General features: G+C 31.4%; 1 protein-coding gene across 2 annotated transcripts in view; it reads right to left on the bottom strand.

The window, feature by feature from the left end:
• LOC118196070 (pescadillo homolog) overlaps nt 1-22,219 on the bottom strand; it is a 97,048-nt gene that overhangs the window by 19,903 nt on the left and 54,926 nt on the right. Inside the window, exons 7-11 of one of the 2 annotated variants that reach the window (XM_085810907.1) lie at nt 16,899-17,015; nt 5,798-5,962; nt 4,983-5,042; nt 1,657-1,740; nt 36-169 (exon numbers count right to left, since the gene is read on the bottom strand). In XM_085810907.1, coding sequence (XP_085667033.1) covers nt 36-169; nt 1,657-1,740; nt 4,983-5,042; nt 5,798-5,962; nt 16,899-17,015 — 560 coding nt within the window. The remainder of the gene's footprint in view (nt 1-35; nt 170-1,656; nt 1,741-4,982; nt 5,043-5,797; nt 5,963-16,898; nt 17,016-22,219) is intronic. The other variant, XM_085810908.1, reaches the window with a different exon arrangement.

The following is a 22,219-nucleotide window of genomic DNA, read 5'->3' as shown; positions in this document are numbered from 1 at the left end:
TTAAGAATTTATTTATTTATATATATTATACAAACCTTATAATAAATACTAAAGATTCTTTAGGTACTTCACGATTTAAAAATATTTTACACCCAGAGAATAAATTTTTCAGCTTTTTTATTTTTTCTTCATTTGCTTTATGGTCTCTTATTTCATCTGTATCATCAGTCTAAGAAAAAGAAAAAATTTACATCTAAAAAAATTAATAAAGAAAAAAAATTAATAAAGGAATGTGTGCAAAAAATATTTTGCAAAACATTCTCAAAATAAATATGGTTCTTAAATAATTAGAATATTATCACTAAAAAACTTACGTCCAAAGGTTTTTTTTTTTTTTTTTTTTTAATGTTTTGTGTGTTACTTTTATTTATTAAATATTATTTGCACTTAAACCATAAAATTCAGTTCAACAGCAATGTTACAAAATATTTTTAAATTGAGCATATCTTTAGAATTTTTGACACACAGTTCTGCACGCTGGATATAAAAATGTTCCCTTCCCATAGAGTTTTGCAATTGCTTGCTTTTAAATTGTTATGTTTGTTAATCAAAAATTCGTTAAGTTTTACAAATTATTAAATTGGTAATAAAACAAATTCCAAATTTCAAATTTGGGCTTTCAGATTCCTATATTCACAGTAGGATTACGTCATTCAAAATTAGATAGCTCTAGATTCCGTTGTTTTATCACAATGGAGAAACATACATACATTTATGCAGATTTTTCATTATTTAATTTCTTCAAATATAACGCAGGACTCTAACATTTGGTAGCAACAATTTGAAAAGTGCTACGCCGTTTATAGTGATTCGATCGCAAAACAAAAACAATAGTCGTTCAGGTACAAAGCCCCTTTGGACTGGGGAAAAAAATTTTCTTCACAAGTGAGAGTCAATAAAAATTTTAAAATTCAAAAATTCATTGCAGCTGTTGCACTACAGTCTAGATTTTATATCAAGTAATTTTAAAAAATGGGTTTTAATTGGATATGAAATAGTAATATATGTGGTACATGCTGGCGCATAAAAGTTTTTGAGTGATCTTGAATGTTACTGAGTACTTTAAAAATATCAGAGAAATAAATTGAAATGAGTTTTAAATAAATATAAAACAAGGTTAATAATCATTAATAATTAAACTAATATGCTAAGATCTGTTTGCTTTCTAAAAAAATTATACTTCTGTGTTTTATATACAATCAATCAATATTAATAGTATGTTATAAAAATTACTCAGAGTATCTTATACTGCAAGAACGAATTAATCAATTTTTCTTTAATTCTGTAACTGAAAAATTTGATCTACAAATTAAGGTCTCAAAATTTATAACTACAAGCATGCAATTTTTTGGAGTACATATATAGGGGGAAGAGCTGTCTAAATAGTATCTATAAATAAATTGGGAACAGGAGACTTGCACAAAGCGGAAGGAAACATACGTTTTATTAAATATAAACCAAACAGACTAAAAGTAATTTAGAAGCAAGTTCATACTATTCTTTCATTTCATGACAAAGAAAAAATTAAATTAAAAACTTAAAAATTAATTAAATTAAAAAAATAAATATCATTATATGAACTACATATAATGAAAAAACTACAATTAGTAACTGCAATTAACAAATTTTTCATTCAAAACAAATTAGGCCTCATACTTCAGGAAATTCATCTAATGGAACTTCTTCCTCTGTGCTACCTTCTACAGAAGATTTTAAGTTCAAGTTCAAAGCAGCAAAAAACTGTTAACATAAAAATAGTCATTAAAAATTAACAATTTTTTTAAATAACCAAGACAGTACACATTTTACTATAAGGAGAATATTAAAAATATACTACATCTGAAAAATAAGTTTTTTAAAAGATTTAATAGAAATTGATTATTTTTTATAAATGTATTATGTGCAATAAAGATAAAAGTTTGAAATAAAATAATAACAATTAAGCTCTGGCTGCAGTTTTTTCTATCTTCTTAAGAAATGTTTTTTTTTTTTGCAAAATATCATTCTGAAATATTTCTATTTTTAACACAAAAATATAACTGAATATTAACTAGTATTAGTTTAATAAACTGGAACAAAATTATTTTTGAATGCAAAAGATACCCATTTCCATCAAAAAGCATAAGACAGGGTTGCCACTTCCCTGACTTTTCCAGGTGTGTTTCAAGAAAATTCCAGTCTATCCGTGTAATGTACGTTGGCTGTGCTAAGAGGTAAATTAATTATGGTATGTATTACTTGTATTGTGTAGCAAATTCACTTAATTATTCAATAAATCCCAGAGAACATTTATTCTTAATTATTCTTGGTATACTTTGTTTGATAATTTTGTTTAGTTTTCCACTTAAGAAACTTAATAAAATTTAAGATATATACATTGGATAACAAATGTATGTTTTATTTAATTATTACTTATGATCATCACCAGTTCAACACGAGGCTAATCCGGTCCTTATAAATCCCAACGCAATGCTAAATAGTTAGGTTAGATTTTAGGTAAATTTAATTTGCGTGAGGTATGTTCTTAAAAGGCACCTTAACACTTGAAAACACAAATATAATTATAATAGTTGTTGTTTTCTCCACTGAAGAATCTGAAGATTAGAATCTTCCCAATCTGGAATAAAATAAGGCTTTTTTTGCAGACATTCTGCAGCTAAACGAAAGAAAGAAATCTATTTTAATAAATTGAGGTATTTTATATTTATTTCGCAGCATACATAAGGAAAAAATATGTGCATTAAATTTCGTGATGGTATGTCATCATACTGCTATAATTAATTTCAGGATTATGCCAGAGAAAATTTCCTGAAATTTGGAAATATTATTTACTAATAATAAATAAGTTTAAAGGGAAGAAGCAACATTAAATTATATGAATAACATAAAAATAAATACTTAAAAATTTAATTATAATAATCAACGATATTTTAGCGAATATAGTTATATTACATGGCTAGCCTAGATGACTGATTACTTTTTTTTTATTTTACTGCAAAATGGCAAGGTATTTATTAAAAAGAAAAAGAAAAAAAAAAAAAAAAAGGTTTAAAAAGATTTTGCGGTAAAATTCTAGTATATGGTAAGGCCTTGGCACGATTTTGAAAATTGTCGCCAAGACCAAAATGACCCGTTTACTGCGCATCATGATGTCGCCAAATCCCATTATTATTCTAACCAAAGAACGTCTATGTAAAGAAGAAAAGGTTCCATACAAGTAAAATGCTATTACGCCACTTGAATGCGGAGGGAAAATTTGCCAAGGGATTTGGCGATGGAACCTGGCGGCCAGAATTTCCCTCTCCACGATGTGTACAGGAAATTGAGAAACATGTGTTAAGAAACGCTCTTTGACAAAAAGAAAACTACGAAAATCCATTTTTAAATTATTGCGAAAAATCCAAGATGAAACGTTTTATCAAAGGGCGTTTCTTCTTGGATTTTTTGCAATAATTTTAAAAACGGATTTTCGTAGTTTTTTTTTTTTTTTTTTTGCGCCAAAAAATATTTCCTTTTCCTTTAGAGTTTAACCACTTGCACTAAGACTAAACTTCATGGTTGCGGTGCAGTGCGCTACAATATAACAAGCGGTAAAGTGTCTCATTTACGCCGCTCCCCATCTGCGAGTGCAATCCAGAGCTGTAACTCGAGAAATAAACAATCTCGTTGTTAGGCGACGTGTGCACCACATTATTTTCATTTTTTCGATAAATGCTTATCGACGTGGTGTTCACATTGCTCGCGGTTTGAGACAAAAGCACCTCGACGTGCATTGCACGTCTTTTTAGCGCAAGTGGTTAAAGAAATTTTAAATGATATTCATTTTATGAACTCTTGATAACGTGACCTTCGAACTTCGACACCGGTTTCAATCTTTGGCGACAGATATATCACACATGCACAGCTGTTTCCCTCTATGATGGAACGGAGCCACAGCCACGTCTGATGCAGAGAGGTTTTCCTTCTTTACACTACATATTCTTTGATTCTAACCTCCATGGTACCGTATACTAGGATTAAACCCATTTTGTTTTATACGAGAACAGGTACTTTCTTTAGTTCATGCACTGCACATGCGATTCTTGAGAATACTGGAAACCAAAAGTTGCGGGAAAGTTGTTTTGCCTTTCTAAAAGACAATCAAATTGGAGCTGCGAAAATTGGCTCTATGCCAGCTACCCGAATGACACTCATGTGATACATAATTCGCGAAAAAAGTTCTCTCTTCCGACGTCGGCGCAAAAATCACTTTTTTTGGCGAGATCGTTGTATGAACTTCCCTGACTTTTCCAGATTTTGACAAAAATACTTAAATTCCCTGACTTTTCCCTGAATATTTTGGTCAATTTTCGAATTCCCTGACTTTTCCCGGTTTTCCAGGTAGCGTGGCAACCCTGATAAGAAGGAATTGCTAATGAATACTGAAATTAACTGAATTTTGAATTCTAACAAAATTTATTATCAGCATCTTGCAAACAAATAAAGCCCTTTAAAAATACTATATTATCAAGAAGAAAAATTTTGCTATGTTTTATTTACCTTTTCACACAAAATAACGCATTGATAATGTGATATAAAAGCAACATATTAATATACTTTTGATTAAATGCTTTATCGCTTACTTAAAAAAAAAAAAAAAATATATATATATATATATATATTGTATTTGAATTTCAAAGTTCAAAAAAGAAAATCTTACTACAAACAGTATGTATATTATGTTTTAAGGTACACATAAAAAGTTTGTTCATAACTGAATATAATAATTCAAAAAACAAAAAGAAAAAAAGATCAAGGTCGCTTAGTCACTAAATTGATTAAATCAGCTTTAGATTTTCTACAGGACTGAAGTTAGTATACTGATTAAAAATATTAAAATAATACTAATGATTTAATTAGAAATAACTAAAAAAGTTTCACTTAGTAAATAAATCTATTGATAAGCTACAAAAAATTGTGTTAAGAAATGTTACAAATTTTACCTCTGTATAGTCATCTTCCCCTTCTAACAATTCCTTATTTGGGATATTTTCCATTGCTAGCTATATGCAAGAAAATAAGACATAAAAATTAGAAAATAAAACATTTTCAGCTCATACATTTTACCAAATAGTTCTACTTATATATTAAAAATCATCTTGCAAACTAATTTTCTACAATATAAATTTTGCATATTACACAGAAAGTGTGCTGAAATGTCAGCATAAATTAAATGTAGAAGTAAGCTGAATAATTACTGGTCCATAACAAAATATATTGTATTTCCAATCTATAGTTTACTCCTAGATTTGACAGCAGCTATATGCACAAATAGGATCTATTTTGCTAATTCTGATTCTTTCATGCTTTAAATATATGTAGAACCTATATGAAATTATGAATCATATCTGCATAAACATATAAAAACTTTAAATGGATCAGTATAACACAATAAAATGTAAATAAAGCAGTTTAAATTTCAAGACTTTTGCATTGCTGGTAATATATACAGGGTGTCCCATAAGTCTGTAAATATTTAAAAATTCATAGATATTGTAGGAATTGGTAGAACTGAATGCAGTTTGCGAAAAAGCTATTGTCATGAAGGGGGAAAATTTTTTGGTAAAGGAAAAAAATAAAATAAAATTTTTGTCAATAGATGGCACCCTTTAACTGCACCAAAGCAGATGGGCTATTGCAGTACACTCTGGACTTGACATAAACCTAAAAATCAAGTGGTGTTAAGTCTGGCGAGTGAGGGGGGACACTCATTTCTACAATGATGGCTAATTAATTGATCTTCAGTTCTTACAAATACCTTCATTTCAGCTGTAATATGAGGAGGTGCCTTGTCTTGCATGAATGTCACTGTGTCAAGGACATTATATTCCAGTAAGTGCAGTATCCCCTTTTTCCTGCTGCAATTGCAAGTAGCATTTTCCAGTAACTGAGTATGTCTTCCAGCCAGCTTTTGCACAGCACCCTTCAAAGAAAATAAGGTCTCACAGTAACTGATGCACTGAAACCACACCAAACAGTTAAACGTGATGAATGTAGGGGATCCTCAGTATAGGCATGGGGGTTCTCCTTTGCCCAGATTCTATAGTTATGAGTGTTGACTGCTCTGTGCAATGAAAAATGAGCCTTATCTGTCCACAAGATATTGAGAAGCCATTGTGGATCATCATCGATTTTCGACAAAGCCCAATTTGTGAATCCATATTGCTTAGCTTTGTCATTTGATAAGAGTTGGTGGACTAATTGCAACTTGCAGGGGTACAATTTTAAAATACTATGAGGGATGTGGAATATCAATGTCTTCGGTGTACCAGTGTTCCGCGAAACTTTTCGTGTGCTAGTTGCACTCGTTGATTGTTCCCTTAGAGTAGGGGGTCTTCAACCTTTCTTGCCTGAGGGCCACATCAATAAATTCACAAAGATCCATGAGCCACGTCTGTCAAAAAGTAGTGTAGTCAGAAAAATTTTATGAAAAAGGGAGGTTTGTTTTGAAAGACTACAGTTGATTCTAAGCGAAGAGATAGTGTTACATATTTGTATATATAAACATTGGTTCTCAAAAGTCAAACAGAAATTGAATTAAAATCTTTTGCAACATTTTTAACTAAAAAAAAAGTATAAAGATGATTGTACAGAATGATGTTACAAAACACATTTACAATAAAAAAAACTTGCTTTACTGGCGGGAGCTGGTAATTACTTTAGTTTTATTGTGAAATTTGACATTGTTTTTTGCTTGATTAAAGCTTCAATATTCGGTTTAATCTGTGTTGTTGAAATTCGCAAAGTTTCCTCTAAAATGTCTGTTTGTCAGTCATGCTCTTGTTTTTGATTTTAGGATTTTCATTTTACTAAAAAGTTGTTGACATATGTAGGTACTGCCAAAGTTAGAAAACATGAAGAGTGCATGTTATCGAATTCCTGGATACTTTTCTTCGGTCACCGTACTTGGAATAAAAGTAAATTAATGCCGGATTTTCATGAAACTTGCATATTACTGCAAAGTCACACTGTAAATCTATAAATTGTTATTGAAGTTGGGGCAGAACACTTCCAACCTCTACTGAAAATGGCGACATTCTCATGAACATTTAATTTTCAAGAAAATTGGAAAATCTGCTTTTGAATTTCTCTTTAAACTTAGAAATGCATTGTACATAATTCTTTGAATTCCATGTTGTAGAGTTCTTCACACTCTCCATCAATTTTGGAAAATGAGTAGAATTCCTATTTAGCAACTGACTTTCCCACAGGATTAATTTTGTCTCAAAAGCTTTCACAAAGTAATCAAGATTATGAACAAGTAGACCTCTTCCTAGTAAGCAATAGTTGAGATGACCTGTAATATTGACAAGAAATGCAAAGTCTATTAACCATTATTCATCACTGAACTCAAGAATAGATTTATCTTTAAATTCCATGAATTGTTGAATTTTGCACTTCAAAGAAAACATTTCCCTACATTTTTCACTTTGTTTGGGTTTTCCCTATAGAAGGTATTTGGCTATGTGCCAATTAATTTTTCACAAACATGTATGGAACGGCGATTGGTTGAATTTCGAGATATATATCCCCCGATTCCAAAAATTCATCGGAATCCATCAATATCATTTTCATCTTCGTATGACTAATCAGCTGAGATATTAATTAAAAACTCTGAAAACGCTAATTTGAATTAGACCCAATAGTGACATTAGGGATTTTTTTTCCTTAGGTCTTCCTGTGTGGGTCGAATAAATTGGTGATAAAAATTATAATTTTTAATCTAATTATAGAAATTTCTCGAAATTTAGAAACTTGTGTCACACTCTGAATGATCAGAACAATGGTGGTAGAACTGTTTTTGTCACTTAATTATTTCCAGCTTAATCTTAGATGAAACAATACTTCACTTGGTATTGTTAATTCTTTGTTGACAGGTTGTGATTCGAAAGCGACAGAGGAGAGGTAAGCTAGTATCCGGTGGACCGTTGGGTTCGCGAAACGGTCGAAGTTCAGGGATTCACACAGGGATAATCATTTAAAAATTAATAACTTGACTTCTAATTAATGTACCGGCTTGAAACTAAATCAACATTTCGACTTTAGTGATATATTGAATGTTTTGTTTCGTATTTTTTAAAGATCTATTCATTCATGTTATATATTTCTGTTGTTGTTGCTTGAAAAATTGCATTTATATTTTTTACATTTTACTGTGTGCGATAACAACTATTGTTTTATCATTTTAAAGTGCTCGAATGTTCTTTATTTTTAAAAACAACCCTTTGGTCAGGTGAAAATACAAAATATCCGCTGCCTATAGGTACTGAAGAATGGCAGTATTTACTGAAATTTTACACGGAGTGTACTTTTTAAATTCACGTGGAGTTGAAACTTATTTAAGGACATCAACGCGAGCGAAGCCGCGTGTGAAGCTAGTATATATATGTATATATATGTGTGTAAGAAAAATAAGGTTTTTCTTACACACATATATATACATTTTTTTATGGTTTAGAATTTTTTATGGTGTAAATGTTATTGTCTAATAGAGTGGAAAATCTAGAAACTAAATACTATTTAGCTAATGGATACGAGGCAGTACCTAAATTTGATACAATAGGGTGGAAAGGAATACTACTTTTATGAATTTTGGGAAAAGCATATAATCTGGCACAATTCGCAACAGATGGGATAAGCAAATGTTTTAAGTTGCTTGAAATGATTTGTGAAGATTTGATCGCAGATTTTATTTTTGACAAGTCTGAAGGTGAAGGATCTTTAGGTATCGGATTATATGGTCCTTCGTTTAAGAGTTTAGTGACACCATCGATGTAAGTGTTCTTATCCATGACTACTATCTGGCCACCTTTGTCGGTCTTTGAAATGATAATATCCGGGTTAGAAAGAATTTCGCGCATTGTAGCTCTTTCTCTCGCAGTTAGATTTGGTTTCAATAGTTTATTATTGAATTTCACATTATGAGCAATAAGATGCCTAATCATTTCTTTCTGTGAATCTGAAACTTTACTGAACTTGAAGGCTTTTTCGATAGGAGCCAAAATCTTTGGAATCAAGGGTTTACAGCAACAGAAGACTTCTGTGTTTCCTTTTGTCTAACATATGCCTCATGTTCCTTGATGCAAAATTTTAAGATTCTCTTAGTTTGGTCAATGTAAATTAAACCACACTGGCAGGGAATCCTATAAATACCCCAGGAATTCATAAGAGCTAGTTTAGAGGAGCAAACTTAAAAAGCACGGAAAACATAGGAATAAAATGAAGCTAACTTTTGTTTAGTCAGATGACATGTTTTAAAGTGTGGTGGAAGGCAAACCGATGAAGGTTTACGGTAAACTGTAGTACTGAAGTTGGATGTGTTATGTGTGACCAGAATGTCGTGAAACGGAAGAGAATTACAAGTCTCAAGTTCAAAATTGAGCTGAATAGCAGGTTCAATAGAATTCATTGTTGAAAGAACTTTATTTAAATCATCTTTATTGCTTTCAAACAGGTTGCACATATTTTGCAGAAATTTAACTTTCGGGTTGTTTATTCTCCCATCAATAAAATTCCGAGTTTCATACTCAAGGACCCCATTCCGGATATGAATTCCTGGGTTATTTATAGGATTCCTTGCCAGTGTGGTTTAATTTACATTGACCAAACTAAGAGAGCCTTAAAATTTCGCGTCAAGGAACATGAGGCACATGTTAGAAAAAAGGAAATACAGAAGTCTTCTGTTGCTCAACATTGTTGGTCCGAAAACCACACTTTCAATTTTTCTGCTGCCAAAATTATTCAAAAAACATCTTCCATTGGAGAACTGGATTTTCTAGAGGCATTTCACATTCATAAAAATCTGTGTGTTCTAGTTTATGATCCTAATTCCAATTCAAATTTGCCTTCGGCCTTTAAGGAAATTGTTTTAGTTCTGGTTTCACCAAGAAATGGCGCCACTTGCTTATTCTTGTGCAGGCTTTCTTAACTTATCTAATCGTTATTTCCTATCTTGTTGATTTGCGGTTTTGCAGCTGAGGATGGTGGTTCAGTAAAACCATCAAAACTAGTCCTGTGAAAAATTTTGTAAATATAACGCTGATTTTTGTTGTTTGACTTCTAAATTAGTATTTATTCGGCGTGTTATTGTGTCTTAATTATAGAAGCTCCAAACAGGCTTACTTTTTGCTTTCTTTTTTGCACGTGGTGATTGCATGAATTTCGGTAAGTACTTTTTTTGCAATTTTCAAGTTATGTTTATGTTTTGTATATTTGGATATTGTGCTTTGCTTGTATGATTTCATGCATTTTGCTTACAAACGTTTTGTTTTCTATTCATTTCAGTGAGGGATTTTTCTGCTGTTTTGTGTGTGCTTTATTATTGCTTAGTTAATTTAGTTTGATTTTCTGCATTGTTTATCATGCCCTCACCCGTTAATCGTTTCACTAAATTACGCCTGAAACGGCAAAAATTTCTGAATCATCTTGACTTTTTACTTAAATGTAAATGTAAAAAATTGATCCCCAATTTTATTCAAATCAAATCTATTCAAAAACATTCGAGTCGCGTTTAAGAATTCTGTTAAATTGCAAGCTTGCCTTACTTCGGTCCGTCATAAGGGATACACGTCAACAATTGTCCAAAATTGAACATGAACTCTATAAGCTTCATCTGGAACTCGCTAAATCATATCCAAAATTCACTGCCCTTGAACAAAAGTCTTGGCCTAGAACGGAGAATGCAGTTAACCGTCATAAAAACACCCTTGCAGTTAAATTCGAAAAACTTCTTTTACAGTCTTCCAGTTCAAGTAGTTAAAAAAATATTCCCATTGTAAACATCAAGCCAATAGTTAATATTTATAATGTTAGTCTTTCAGAAGAACAAGAGAGAATTCTAAAATATAATTTTAACTTCTCACAAACCTGTAAACCCTTGATTCCAAAGATTTTGGCTCTTATCGAAAAAGCCTTCAAATTCAGTAAAGCTTCAGATTCACAGAAAGAAATGATTAGGCATCTTATTGCTCATAATGTGAAATTCAATAATAAACTATCGAAACCAAATCTAACTGCGAGAGAAAGAGCTACAATGCGCGAAATTCTTTCTAACCCGGATATTATCATTTCAAAGACCGACAAAGGTGGCCAGATAGTAGTCATGGATAAGAACACTTACATCGATGGTGTCACTAAACTCTTAAGCGAAGGACCATATAATCCGATACCTAAAGATCCTTCACCTTCAGACTTCTCAAAAATAAAAACTGCGATCAAATCTTCACAAATCATTTCAGGCAACTTAAAACATTCGCTTATCCCATCTGTTGCGAATTGTGCCAGATTATATGTTCCCAAAATTCATAACAGTGGTATTCCTTTCCACCCTATTGTATCAAATTTAGGTACTGCCTCGTATCCATTAGCTAAATAGTATTTAGTTTCTAGATTTTCCACTCTATTAGACAATAACATTTACACCATAAAAAATTCAATAGAGTTTGTAAAAAAGGTTTAAAACATTTCTCCTAGTAATTTACTCATGGTTTCTTTTGATGTAAAATCATTATTCACCAATGTCCCAGTGGAGGGTGCATTAAGATGTCTAGAAACCAGACTTCGGGAATTTCATTTCTCTTGCATCAAAATTGATGAGCTAATTTCTCTCACTCAACTCTGTTTGAAACAAACACATTTTGTTTTCCAAAATAAATATTACAAGCAAACTGAGAGATTAGCCATGGGAAGCCCCTCAGTCCCATCCTGGCTGATATATACATGCATTATTATGAATCAAAATTGTTTGAAACTTTAAACTTCCCAGCATGGTTCCGCTACGTAGACGATACTTTTACCCTGTTTGAAGGTAATAAAGATGATTTAAATAAAGTTCTTTCAACAATGAATTCTATTGATCCTGCTATTCAGTTCAGTTTTGAACTTGAGACTTGTAATTCTTTTCCGTTTCTCGACATTCTGGTCACACGTGACACATCCAACTTCAGTACTATGGTTTACCGTAAACTTTCATCGGTTTGCCTTCCACCACACTTTAGATCATGTCATCCGACTAAACAAAAGTTAGCTTCATTTTATTCCTATGTTTTCCGTGCTCTTCAAGTTTGCTCCTCCAAACTAGCCCTTGATGAAGAACTAAATTATTTAAAAGCAATAGCTATTGACAGGGGCTTTTCACCCAACATTATTAATCAACCAGTTAAAAAATTCTCATCTCAACACACTAAAAGGCACACTCTTGTTTTAGAAGATTATAAAACTGTTGTCATTCCCTTCTTTCCATCATTTAGCTATAAAGTTGCACATATTTTGCAGAAATTTAACTTTCGGGTTGTTTATTCTCCCATCGATAAAATTCCGAGTTCCATACTCAAGGACCCCATTCCGGATATGAATTCCTGGGTTATTTATAGGATTCCTTGCCAGAGTGGTTTAATTTACATTGGCGAAACTAAGAGAGCCATAAAATTTCGCGTCAAAGAACATGAGGCATATGTTAGAAAAAAGGAAACACAGACGTCTTCTGTTGCTCAACATTGTGGGTCCGAAAATCACACTTTCAATTTTTCTGCTGCCAAAATTATTCAAAAAACATCTTCCATTGGAGAACTGGATTTTCTAGAGGCATTTCACATTCATAAAAATCTTTCTGTTCTAGTTAATGATCTTAATTCCAATCCAAATTTGCCTTCCGCCTTTAAGGAAATTATGTTTTAGTTCTGGTTTCACCAAGAGATGGTGCCACTTGCTTATTCTTGTCCAGGCTTTCTTATCTTATCTAATCATTATTTCCTATCTTGTTCATTTGCGGTTTTGCAGCTGAGGATGGTGGTTCGGTAAAACCATCGAAACTAGTCCTGTGAAAAATTTTGTAAATATAACGCTGATTTTTGTTGTTTGACTTCTGAATTAAAATTTATTTGGCGTGTTATTGTGTCTTAATTACTATTGGTTGTTTGAGTTTTAGTTCCATTTACATCATCAGAATTATGTAAGAGTCATATGACATAGATTAGTCTCAAAATGATGCAGTGCAAATAGAGGTTACTGTTTTTAGAATATAGAAGGGAAATTAATTTACGCTGCTAATTTAATCTTTTAATCCTTATTTTTCTTACACACATATATATACTAGCTTCACACGCGGCTTCGCTCGCGTTGATGTCCTTAAATAAGTTTCAACTCCACGTGAATTTAAAAAGTACACTCCGTGTAAAATTTCAGTAAATACTGCCATTCTTCAATACCTATAGGCAGCGGATATTTTGTATTTTCACCTGACCAAAGGGTTGTTTTTAAAAATAAAGAACATTCGAGCACCTTAAAATGATAAAACAATAGTTGTTATCGCACACAGTAAAATGTAAAAAATATAAATGCAATTTTTCAAGCAACAACAACAGAAATATATAACATGAATGAATAGATCTTTAAAAAATACGAAACAAAACATTCAATATATCACTAAAGTCGAAATGTTGATTTAGTTTCAAGCCGGTACATTAATTAGAAGTCAAGTTATTAATTTTTAAATGATTATCCCTGTGTGAATCCCTGAACTTCGACCTTTTCGCGAACCCAACGGTCCACCGGATACTAGCTACCTCTCCTCTGTCGCTTTCGAATCACAACCTGTCAACAAAGAATTAACAATACCAAGCGGAGTATTGTTTCATCTAAGATTAAGCTGGAAATAATTAAGTGACAAAAACAGTTCTACCACCATTGTTCTGATCATTCAGAGTGTGACACAAGTTTCTAAATTTCGAGAAATTTTGATAATTAGATTAAAAATTATAATTTTTATCACCAATTTATTCGACCCACACAGGAAGACCTAAGGAAAAAAAATCCCTAATGTCACTATTGGGTCTCATTCAAATTAGCGTTTTCAGAGATTTTAATTAATATCTCAGCTGATTAGTCATACGAAGATGAAAATGATATTGATGGATTGCGATGAATTTTTGGAATCGGGGGATATATATCTCGAAATTTAACTAACCGCTGTTCCATAGATATTTGTGAAAAAATTAATTGGCGCATAGCCAAATACCTTTAATAGGGAAAACCCAAACAAAGTGAAAAATGTAGGGAAAATTAGTTTTTAATTAATAGCTTGTCTAATAACAGTCGAACAAAGACATTTTATTGCCTATAACCCTTTCTAATATATCCAAAATATTTCTTGAAAATTTCACGATGATCGGTTAAGTAATTAAGGCATGAATGTGTAACAAACAAACACACAAATAAACTCACATTCACATTTATATTAGTAAGGATATATGTCAACTGTTAAATAAACATTAGAATAAGAAGCAAATGAAGAAATCTGGGAAATTGAAAAAATAGCAGAAGGGTCGGAGGCGGGAAAGATTTAAAAATGCACTTACAACAGAAATTGCTGATATATATGTACGTGTGCAGGATAGAAAATTTTAACTTCAATTTATAACAGTGCACATACCTAAATAATGGCAAAAGTGAAATTGGCACTTGTCTTCTGAAGTAGCTCTGTCGTGGTATTGGCAGAATTCTGGTTAAAGAAAGTTTGATTGTTCCCAAATGTTGTAAACATCCACGAAAACAAAACTAATTATGGTAAACGATGAATCAGCAAGCTATTCATCCAATATTTATATAATTGAGGTTATTTAATGTATATGTATGTTACAGGCTATATACTGGTGACCCACTTTTACTTCTGAAATGACAAAAAATGAGTATTCTGAAACTACTGTAAAAGAATTGATGCAGTCGCCAAAGCTTCATAGATGAGTATAAAAATACCCTCTTTTTGGACTGTAAAGCCAAAAATACGGTTTTTGCGAGTTGAAGCCCAGTTCAAAATCAGTAATATTGTTTCAGAAGAAATGAGATTTAATTTATTTAGTTTCAGAACATGAACCCAAGTCCATCAGAAATATTTGAGACATTATTACAAATGACAGTGCCACGAAATATTCAGATGCTAAAACTAGAATATTAGTGGAATTCTAAGCATTTGATATTTTTGGTACTGAGCTTGGCAGCATAAAAACGAGCCAACTTTTGCATAAATTAAAATCAGTTGCTACTGCAGAAGTGTCTGAAAATTTAATCAAAATATTATGGCTTGAGAAACTACCCGACTCAAATATATTATTAGTTAGTGATGAAGATGTACTGATGTTAGATTCTATGGCAAATAAAATTAGTGATATAAATCAGAAAACAGTAGCATTTAGAACTAATGCACTCATATTCATGTAATTCCTGTTCACATACTCGAAGCCGATCTCATAAACTAATGATCCAAATGGCAAATTTTTTCTATCACTTTTGATTTGGAGCAAAATGCTGGCCCTCGAATGCTTCAGTAAACAACTATTTCCAAAACTAGGAAATCTCGTATTTGCAGTAGGCTTAGCTGAAACTCTTTTAGAGAAAATATGAAGGATTGTTGCAAATTTCGTTCATGAACGAATATCAAACTTGCACTTATTACAGTATTTAATACAATTTTATCAGCAAATTATTTAAAATATTAACATAATTCAACAGAAATTATTTAATATGCACATTAATTATCGTATTTTGCCCAATTATGTACGCAATTCATTTTAAATAATGTACACCTGCCAGAAAATTCAATACTAATGAGCTATCGCAACCATCTTAGTAGAAGTTGCCAAATTTTCAGAATGTACCAAACTCTAGGCAACCTTGCTATAACAATCCTTCAGTCAAGCAACAGCCCCATTTTTATATGTGGTCTTTTTGTTGTATTCCATTTTCTAATAATTTTATAATCAAATTATTATATTTTTTGACTTAGTTTTAAAGTATAATTGATTTTAGAATATGTGCTTATGGAATTTGTCAGCACTGGAAGAAATTGCAGTAAAATTTCTGCTGGAACAGAGAATTTTGTTTAAAAATTTTTAAACGGACAAAGACAAGCTGCATTTAGCAGACAATACTGCTAAAATTTGTATAACCATGAATTTCTGCAATTCTCCGATTTTTTTTTAAAGCAAAAACCGATAACTTTAACTTTTTCCAGAAAAAAAAAAAAAAAAATCATCAAGTTGCACCAAGGTGGTTGTGTTTTTAATGTTAGTATTGGAAATTCTATTTATTAAAGAAAATACATAAATATCCGAGAAAATTCACTTTTTACAGACTCTTTCTAGTTGTCAGACTTCAGCAATTGCTGCTAATGCCTAAAACATCAATTACACCTTTTTCTACCCTGTTGATGGAAAACTGAGAATAGTAAGCATAACGAATATTTTACAATGAAAAACTGCTAGACTGCCACAGCACAATTATGAAAACCAGTTACATCATAAACTGTTTGTTTTGCACACATGTGTAGATCAGTAACCATTTGTTTTACACCAATGCAGAAACACACCAAGGCCATTACAGAAGACAAGTACTATGCAGTCTTTTATCCAATAATAAAACCTAAATAAGTGATACTCTGTCAGCCTAATTAAAGTAACTTTTTCATTTTAAATCTAACACAACACAATCTTTGCTTCATGAACACGTAATTTGCAACTTCTTTTTCTATCAGTAATTAAAAACGATGCCAGTATTAAAACCTGAATAGCAAATACATGCTCTCAGAATGTGCAGTACTCTAAAGTTCTATGATTGCTTATTATATTGAAAAATATCCGGCAACAAGCACCCATTTCCACTGTCCTCTTCATCTACACCACTGCCAATTGAAATTTTACATAAATGCTAACATATAAATATATACACAATACACAGTTTTCATAACAAATAACATAACAGTACTGCAGGAAGAATAAAAAATTATAAAAATGATTAGTCAAAACAATTCAGTTAGCAAATAGAACAATATTACTGGTATAAAAAAGTATAAAAATACAAAAAAATACCTTGGGAGGATATATCATGTTTATGGAATTGTATAATTTGTAGTTGATAAAGCCCAACATCGTGCTGTAGAACTGTGCAAATGTTACCATTATTTTAAAATCAACATCTGTAGGTTTCTAAAAAATATAATAAAAAATTTTAGAAATTAATTGCTGTCTTACTAAGAGATAATAAGTATAATAATTAAAAAAAATCAAGGCACAATTGAGCATTAGGCCTTTGAAAATTTACATAATATTTAAAAAAAGGCGGATGCATTAGATCTGCTTGAAGCTTTCTGTATTCATCAAGAATTATTTGCCACTGATTCTTATCACAACCTACCATCTTTACGAAGTTTCACTTCCTCCTTTTCTACAGAGGGCAGCAAGTATCATTTGGTATTCACACCCATATAAAATCATTATATTTAGCATGAAAATAAATCAAATTTTCTCTCAGAATGCACACATATGTAATTTTTGAGGGAGAGGGTATTTTGAAATTATCACATATATTAGTCTGATTATTAATTAAACCTGAATAAAACTGCATGCTAGTTATTAGCAAAAACAGTGTAGTAAATTTTCATATTACCAATATATTTATCCTTTTTTATTCTTATTATTTATTTATAACATTATTTCAATCATTTTATCATATTTTCCTTGCTTAAAAAAGTCAAGGAAACATCGAAACAATAATACACAAACCATCTTTAGAATTTTAATAAATAGACAAAAAGAATATGGTATCTAGTAAAACTATGTATCTTACTTTTTGACTACTATCATAGTATGAAACAACATATTTACTCTCTTAGTATAATCTCAATTAAAAATCAGTAGGTGAGGCAAATTATGCATTTTATAACACTTGCTCAATTTTCCTTCTCACTGATTCCACCATGCGCAACCAGAGCAGTTGCTTTAAACCTTCTGTAAGCAATTTTTTGGGCTATCATACAATTAAAAAATACTGATTGAAACAAACAATTTGTACCACCAGGATATGCAGTTGGAATAATGTGCTCCATCACAAATGATGATATTGCTTTAAAAGTAAATTTTATTTTCATTATGTTTTTGTGTATATTAGATTACCATTGCCTACTGCCATCATCAAAACTGCCAAGAGCCATTGAGAAATCGCAAAAGCACACAAAACGAAAGGCATGATTTTGAAAGAAGTAAATGAAGATACTCTTTATTAAAGCTACATTTTTGTAGAATTTTTTTGCCTCTTTGAAAGTGACATGGTATGTATATTTATCACAACAGTTTTTAATAAAAATAAACTTGATAAACACATCCGTATAGTTACTTCTCCCTGCAACAGGTGAAATATTTTTTACCCACCACTTCACATGACATTGAAAATTACAAATTTGGTGCCTTTCTGTGCTTTGTTTTCAGAACAGTTATAACTCTAGGAAGCATTCTGTGGAAACAGGAACTAAATGGTGGTATGTTAAAGGAAATAAACACTTTTTATCTCAATTTTCTGATGTATGTCTCCATCAGTCTTGACAATGGCTGACAGGAATGACACATTCATTCATACACATTCCAAACAAACTCCTTATAATCCTTACATATAACAAATACTCAAATGACTTGTTAAACCAGATTTCTCACATTCCTACAAATATCATGCTCTTTCACTTTTCACACCATTCAAACCCATCAGTTTGTCCTTTTCTTATACACAAAATCAAGTTATTCTCACATTCTAGATATTTAGATGCAATTAAGTCCATTTTTACTTATCTTTCTAATGCAGATTCTTTCCTTCATCTCCATACTCATAATAAAAGTAGTTATACATTCAGCTACCTCTTTTACAGCTTATAAGCTTTTCTGTGCAGAGATTTAATATTTAAAATATTTATAGAAAAATACAAGAGACCATTTTGCACGAAATGCACAACGCACAAGAATCATAATAATTATCGATCAAATTCAAATCAGACAGCAACATTGTTCCAAATAGCTCTCTCTTCCACTGGCTAAGAAACCTACTGATCATAAATCAACATGTAACATTACCACAATCAAATTCTTAACCCTTTCTCCTCCCAAGCCTTTGTTGGAATTGGTCACAAACTTGTTAATCATTAAACTTTCAAACTCAAAGAAGTTTCTATGTGCATATGTACTAAACCTCCCCCTTTTTTTTAAACAGTCCCAAACTAACATGCTCCTCTACTTCAAAACAGTCAAAGTTGACATACCTATTGCTGAGAAAAAAGATTTTCGGCAAGCAGTGGGCTAAGCCAACACTAGTCTAACAAATGCTTGCTAAATAGCATGGCATTCCAACCGCAAATGCAATTTCTTGACGTGTGCATGTGATGTCCCACAATCGTTTAAGTCAATCTGATGCATCAATTGGGACATCAGCACAATCATAAGCTTTGTTTAGTCACATACAATACCTACGAGTTTGCCACTTCCACAGCAATTTTCCTCACATCCACAATTACATAACAAAAGGCAGAAATCAGTAGCAGTGAATAACCTATAATGTTCCACATCTTTTAGAGATCCAGCATTAATAACTAATACTTTAATAATAAAACATGATGGTAAATCCAACTTTTTACTTCCTTGTGGGATGTAAAGGAAGTATTGTAATGATGAAAAATTTTGGTATAATATTTCAATGAAAATACCCATTTTGACCTTTTTTCCAAAATAGATTGTAAAATGGATTCAGAAGAGAATTTTCCATGACGTCTGCACATATGTATTTTATATAACTAAAAAAAACTCCTTATAATCAATAAAAATACCCATTTTGACCTTTTTTCCAAAATAGATTGTAAAATGTATTCAGAAGAGAATTTTCCATGACGTCTGCACATATGTATTTTATATAACTAAAAAAAAAAAAAAAGAGTCGCTGCAGAATGTTCAAATTTTACATAAGAGACTCCTATAACACATAGCTTATGATTTTTCCTTTGTCTTTACAATCAGCCACACCAAATGTGTGTGAGTACATTCCCAATTTGTTACCCAGCTCAGTGAGCTCAGTATTTTTATTCTTATATGTTGATAAATTGTGCATTTTTGGTTTTATTGTTCTTTTCCACATACGAATTTTATGCCTTAAGTTAACCTGCATGCAATAGTTATAGAAGTATCAATAATTTAAAAATGCCGCTAGGCCTAACAAAGCGGCCATTAAGTAACATTTGAAACTCTTAGGAGAATAGTGAATTAAGCCAGTTGGTGCACCAACTTCAATGTCTTTTTGAACAGTGGAACCAAAAGCTAAATTTCAATTTCGTGTATTGAAAATTTGGTCTTCTTGCACATTGGCTGAATTGCTTGTTTTAGCACAGAAACTTAAATCATATTTTTTTTTTTTAAACTGTATTTGGGGTTTTTATGTATTTTTGCCTTGTCTTGATATGAGAACTGAATTTACTGAATAAGAAGTATATCGCTAATGAAATTCGAGCATATAAGTTTAAATGAAGTGCAGCAAAAACTGTTTATAATTTAACAGGTCGCACAAGGAAGTCATGGGGTCCACGAGATTTTTTTTTAATCCTCCAACTGGTAAATTACCAGAGACATAAACTGGGGAAAATAATAGACTGATTTCTATACAAAATAATAAAAGTTTTAAAAATTATTTTTTGTATTTAATAAAAAAATATATTACCATTAAATTTGATTAACAGTATTAATTTATAGCATAAATATGTTTATAAGAAATTTTAAAAAAGATTCCATAAAGATAGTTTGAAATACACGTTTTCTTATTTCCTCTGCATTTAAATACTTACATGATGATGCTCCATTTATATTATCAAAAATTTGAAAAGAATTATGAAAGCAAGAAGTACAAAACAGTTTTTTATATAAATAAGAAGAATGCTCTTAAGCTACAGATATGGAGGTTATACAGTAGAAGACCACAAATCTGCAACCAGAGGTTGTGCAGATTTCAGGATTCCAGGACAAAAAAGATAAATTACATAATGTTTAGACTACAAGAACAAAATAAATAACGACATATACGATAAAGACATATGAAAATAAGGGGCATTAATGATGCATAAAATATTTCATTTTTTACATGACATTTTTCTGAAAGAGGTTTGTCTTAAAAACTTTAGGATGCTCCAGAGTAAAATTTTTTTAAAATGTTATAGTCATAATCCCTTGCTCGGTGATAAAGTTCTGTTGTCCTAAATATTTTAGGTAATTTTCACCATTTCCAAACCTTTACTAAAAGATATTTTTCACTCTTATCAAATTCACTATCTCTGTCAATATAGAAATCATTTTCCTGCTTTATTCTTGTTTCCTGTATTGAGTTCAAAACATAGCCAACAATTTTATCATCAGTCATCTGATATGCCAGCGATGACACATTTGGACACATCATCCATTTAATGATATCTTCTTCTAAAGCCTCCTCATTTGTTCTTTCTTTCAAATAACACAAGCAATTCTCTTGTCTTAACTTTTACTGCACTATCTCTACAACTATAAGATTCACTGTCATTGCTCTCAGTTTCAATAAACAGATGGCCATACATTATGCTAATCAATTAATAATTTTGTTTGGGAAACAGAATTCCACGATTCTGCTAGCAGATGCACTCTTTGATGGTGAATTTTTTCCCCCCCATAATCCCACAGTGAAACAGGATGATCTCTTGAAAGAATTTTTTTTTTGGAAACTTTGATTTGTAGTGGCATTTAATACTGTGTATTATACCCTGATCCATTGGTTGGATCAATGATGATGTATTTGGGGACAAAAAAGGGCCCTGACATCATCACATTCGAAATGGTTGCATCTGGATGTGCAGAGGAGTTGTTTAAGAATAGTAAAATCTTGCAATTTAATAGTAACCGACACCGTTACGATGTCTTCTAACATCTTTAACAAAATGATTCATGAATCATTCAGTCATAAGTTGTTTCAATGACTAGGAACTTTTATTATTTCTGTGAATCACAGGTAAGGATTTTACTCTTTTCAGAGTTCTGAAATTCGTGCTTTTACCCGCTACAGTTAATTTACATTTGTAAGTTCTAGCTGCATTGCTGCCTACCAAAATAGTAATTATTTCTTTAGCTTCTTTCATACCTGATGGTGCACTTTCTTTACTTTGTCACAAATGTCTTTCTCGGGAAACATCGCCAAAAAAGTTCAGTGCCATCCATATAAAAAATTTGTTATGGGCTAAGTTTTCTTCTACTACCAGCACAAAAAAAGTCATCAATAAAGTACTCTACAGCATCTCTACCTGCTGAAAGTTTTCTTCACAGGCTTTCAGGAAACGTGTCTCTAATTAAATATGCTCAAATCACGT

Source organism: Stegodyphus dumicola, chromosome 2 (genome assembly GCF_044657685.1).
Source record: "Stegodyphus dumicola isolate Sdum_Otavi_A_Nest chromosome 2, ASM4465768v1".
NCBI classification, from domain to species: Eukaryota; Metazoa; Arthropoda; class Arachnida; order Araneae; family Eresidae; genus Stegodyphus; species Stegodyphus dumicola.
The sequence above is the reverse complement of the archived record's forward strand: the minus strand, read 5'-3'. Positions and strand labels throughout refer to the sequence as shown.